Genomic DNA, 4381 nt, shown 5'->3' with positions numbered 1-4381 from the left:
TGACCCTCAGGGGCCACCTGTTCAGAGGTAGGTAGCAACTGCCATAGCTTTCCTCATCCCTCTTCTCAGGGAATGGCGGATCCCACTTCCGGTTCGGAAGAAACCCAGGCCATCCCCTTCTGCCCACAGAGCAGCCCTGGGGCACAGCCCAGAATTTCCCACCCAAAGGCGTGACCAGGTGCCACGTCACTCAGGCCGAGGCTGCTGGGGGTGGAAGGTCTGCTTGAGGCCTTGCATCGACTCCGACACAGAACCAGACTCAGGCCCTCTACTCGACACGTGAATACAGAAACACGAGAACACACAGACCCACTCCAACCTGGGACGCACAGAAAAACACGCCCTCCTAGGCAGATACACACGTAGAAGGACCACAGACACATGCAGGCCCCCACACAGTGCGTGCAGAACTGGTCACAGCACAGCGCTCTCCAGGCTGCCCAGCTCAGGGAGGTCGCACCTCACAGGCTCCCTCCCGCCAGCCCCGCCCTCCCCACAGCCCGCCCCCTGTGCCCATCCTCCTGCCTGCTCCAGGGTCACCACAAGACCCCACCAGCCCATCTCCCCTGCTGCCCACTGCTCCCGCAGGGCCCCGAGGCAGGACCCAGGAATCCTGACAATCTGCTGTTGGGAGAGTCAGGGGGTCTGTCCTCTGCAGGGGACAGCATGGCAGGTTCCAGGCTGCCCAGGGAGAGCTGGGTGCACAGAAAGGGGCAGCCCTGGCCCTCATTCCACTCTCTGCCACCACCCCCCCACCTGCTGCATCCCCCCAAGTCTGGCTCAGGGAAAGGTCTAGCACAACAGAAGGGCCAGAGCCGAGGGTGGCTGACTCCATCTCCCCAAAATCAGGGAGTAGGGCCACAAACCTGCCTGGTCACCTCCTGCCAGCCCGCAGCACTCCCTGCCACCCTCCCCCAGGGCACCCAGGAGGGCCTGGGAGCCCTGAGCTGTCAGTCCCTAGGGGCTCCATGGAGTGTGAGGCTTGGGCAGGAGAGGCCAGGTCAAGATCCTGACCTTTGTCCTCTGCCTGTAGGAGGCCTGTATGTCAGGGGTCTTGTCCCGCTCACCCACTTGCGTCCCCAGCGCCTGGCCTGCACAGGCTGCTGCTCAGTACACGTGGATTCAGTGACTTAGTGACTGCGTGAGTGAGGTGAAGGTGCTTTCTAGAACGTGTGGAAAGGCAACCATAGTGCTCCTGGCCTTTAGAGATGCTCATCTCGCAGCTGGGGCCAAAGCCTTGAACCTCTGCCAGCAGCCACCCGGAGACGCGGTGCCACTGCCCTCAGACACTCCTGTGGGGGAGCCGCCCAAGCTGTGGGCAGCACGTTTCAGAGGAGGGGACGGGCGCAGAGGCAAGATCGCCTCAGAGTCTCGGGACTGGGGGCCACAAAGAGGGATGCCCAGGCTTGTGCCTGCAGCCCCTGTGCCCCCGCTTCCCACACGTGGTCAAAGGAAGCAGGGGAACGAGGACCAAGGACAAGCAGAAGTGGGACTGGAGCAGGCCGCCGTGGGGGGCGGCTGAAGGGCGCCGGCACTGGGGAGGCGCGCCCTGTGCCAGAGCCTCACCCGCATCCAGCTTGCTGCGTTTCGGCTCCGGCTCCTGGGGGGCCGCCTCAATGGCCCGCTGGGCCTCGGGGTGGGTCTTGAGGAGGGCCTTGGCAAGGGTGGCGGGGCCAGGCACCCCCAGGGACATGATGCAGTGCACGCCTTTGCGCTTGGCCCCTGCCACTTTGGCGCTGTCTTTGGAGGCTGTCAGCAGGACCAGTTTGGAGAACTTCTTGGGCTTCCTGGGGGCTGCCGGGATGACATCCGTGCCTGGATCAGCAGATGGCTCCTGGCCAGGCTTCACGGATGGCTCCTGGCCGGCCTTCACGCTCTCGCCCTCCTGCTCACTGGCCTCAGGCAGGGGCATTCCAGGACCTATGGCCTGTCCCTCAGGCCACACTCAGTCCCAGGCAGATGGATTTCTCCTCCTCCCTGGCAAGGAACTTGGGAGTCCAGGGGCTCCGTCCTAAGGAGGCAAAATCCCAGTCAGTGGAGGAGGCCCTGGGCCTGGGGCTCTAGAAATGGGCTGGGAAGGAGGTTGGGCAGATGGGCTACCTGGGTGTCCCTGGGGCTGAGAGGCTGGGAGGGACCTGCTGGAGCTGGGGACCCTGGGCTGCTGCTTCTCTGCTGGGTCCTCTCCTGGCAGTCTTGGGTCCCCTCCCCTGTCCAAGCCTCACTTTCCCCGTCTCTAAAATGTGCACAACAGACACCTCTCCTGAAGGGCTGTGGGGCGACGGACGCTGATGCTATGAGTGACGGCCCACGGGCCTCTCACGTGCCGAGCACAGGCGAAGTGTTTCCACGCACTTCCCCATCGACCTTCTAGCCCCACGTTATGAAAGTCAGCCGCTCTTACTGACCCAGTTGACAGATGGGACACTGAGGCACGCCAGGGTGACCAACTCAGCCAGGAAGTGGCAGAGCTGGGGGTGGATCCAGAGCTCGTCCCCACACAGTATCTGGTGTACCTCATCCATGTTCATAGAAACTGGTGTCCCTGAGTGCCAAGTGTCAGAGACAAGCACTTAGGGGACATGAGCTCAGTTAGTTGGCCCCCACAGAATGCCCGCTACCCTTCGCCCTGTGGTCACAGGGAGAGTGGGCCAGGTACCTGTCTGTACTCTGCAGACCACAGCACTGAAGCCTGGCCCGGCCTCACCCCAATCTGGAGGCCCACAGGCTACCCCACCGGCTAGTTCTCAAACCGACCTCGTGTCCAAGCTGGCGCTGGCACTGCCCTAGCTGGGCGGGGACCAGGATGTGGAGGTGTCAAAGAATCCCACTTGACTTCTGACCTGGAGGAGAAGAGAGGATGGGTTATGTGGAGTCAGCACAAGGCCCTGGCTGGCCTGCAGACCAGGGCCTGGGGGTGGCGGGGCATCAGTGTGGGTGGCCTTTCTGTCTTTGGGGGGCGATTGGGTGGTGGGTGGATGGTAAGGGTCTTTCCCAGCCTACAGTATTAGCCCAGACACAGACTGCAGCCTGGGCAGTGACCTCAGGGCCAGGACCCAGGCAGGACAAGGCCCATGGACACCCCCTTTTCCCCTGGGGCCTGTCTCCCCAACCTGGATTTGAGGTTCTCATTGTTTCCTTTGACCTTTCCCAGTGTACCTAGCACGAGAGGTCGACGCCCAGCACCCCAGCATTTTCCAAGACCCCATCACCCAGGAGAGGAGCCGAGGATACAAGGCTGAGGGAGTCTGGGGTGCTGACCACTAGACTAAACAAAAGCAGAGACCCCAGATGGGAAGCCCCCATCCCAGGGCCACTTTCTCGAGGCAGGCAGGCAGGCGGGCACTCAAAGAAATGCGGCCGAGTCACGTGCCCGCAAGGATTGCTGTTGCGTTACCCGCTGGCCCCCCAAGACGATTCAACCCCTGTTCCTCCTGTGTGGTCCTCCCTGGCTATGCCTGCCCCGCCCGGCAGGGCGACCTGGGGGTGCCCCGCGCGCTGATTGGTCCCAGCGCACGTCACTCTGCCGGCGGCCCGCCCCTGAGGCTCCCGCGCTCCCACGCTCAGCGCTGGGCCTGGGGATGAACCTGGGCTGGGCCCGGGTGGGTCCCCTGACCCTGCGTCCTCCCAGTTCTATGGGACCGGAAGCGGAACCCCTCGCCCGCCCTGCGGCCCGGCCAACTCTGAGCCACACAAAATGGCCCCAGAGTGACGTCATGGCTCATCTCAAGTGCTCAGATCCCAAAGTAAAGAACAGACCTGAACTATTTATTGACTAATTCTCCAAAGAGAAATGTCAAGGAAGTTAAAGAAAACCTCATTAAACTTGAATAAGCAGCAAATCCTGAAATCCATAAACTGGGCTGTGTGTTTTTGTGAAATACAGATTTGGTCTTTAACCCTGTGTCCTGGCATACAACTCCTAAAATTTTCCGAAACTCCAAAGCGATGTTTTTGTTATTTTTTTTTGTAGAGACGGAATCTCACTCAGGTTGCTCAGGCTGCTCTTGAACTCCTGGCCTCAAGTGACCCTTGCGATCCTCTGCCTCTGCCTGCCAGAGCGCTGGGAATACAGATGTGGGCCACCGCACTCTGGTATCCTCTTCTAAGGACACCAGTTATATTAGAGCTCAGCTCAGGGCCTCATTTTACCTTAATCACACCTTTAAAGACCCTATCTCCAAATACAGTCATTCTGAGGTGCTGGGGGTTAGGACTACAACACGGGAATTCTGGGGGGACACGAGTCAGCCCATGACAGTAAGTGGGTGATAAACCATGGCTTGGTATCGCTTAATCTTGATTTCAGGCTTTCACGCGCGTTCGAACCGTGCACAGCCGCAGGAAGGCAGGACAGCAAGGCCCGCGCAGGCGCGTGCGGGGG

General features: G+C 60.9%; 1 protein-coding gene across 1 annotated transcript in view; it reads right to left on the bottom strand.

Annotated features, from left to right (window-relative positions):
* Positions 1-1212: 1212 nt before the first annotated feature.
* The window catches only part of LOC105812954 (FLYWCH family member 2-like), a 10810-nt gene continuing 7641 nt past the window's right edge, over positions 1213-4381 (bottom strand). The window contains exons 2-4 of the mRNA XM_012647518.1: positions 2755-2840; positions 1567-2011; positions 1213-1292 (exon numbers count right to left, since the gene is read on the bottom strand). Coding sequence (XP_012502972.1) covers positions 1213-1292; positions 1567-1912 — 426 coding nt within the window. The 5' untranslated portion in view covers positions 1913-2011; positions 2755-2840. The remainder of the gene's footprint in view (positions 1293-1566; positions 2012-2754; positions 2841-4381) is intronic.

The sequence above is a fragment of the Propithecus coquereli genome, unplaced genomic scaffold (genome assembly GCF_000956105.1).
Source record: "Propithecus coquereli isolate 6110/MARCELLA unplaced genomic scaffold, Pcoq_1.0 Scaffold27, whole genome shotgun sequence".
Lineage (NCBI taxonomy): Eukaryota > Metazoa > Chordata > Mammalia > Primates > Indriidae > Propithecus > Propithecus coquereli.
This window is presented reverse-complemented; position numbering and strand designations above follow the sequence as displayed.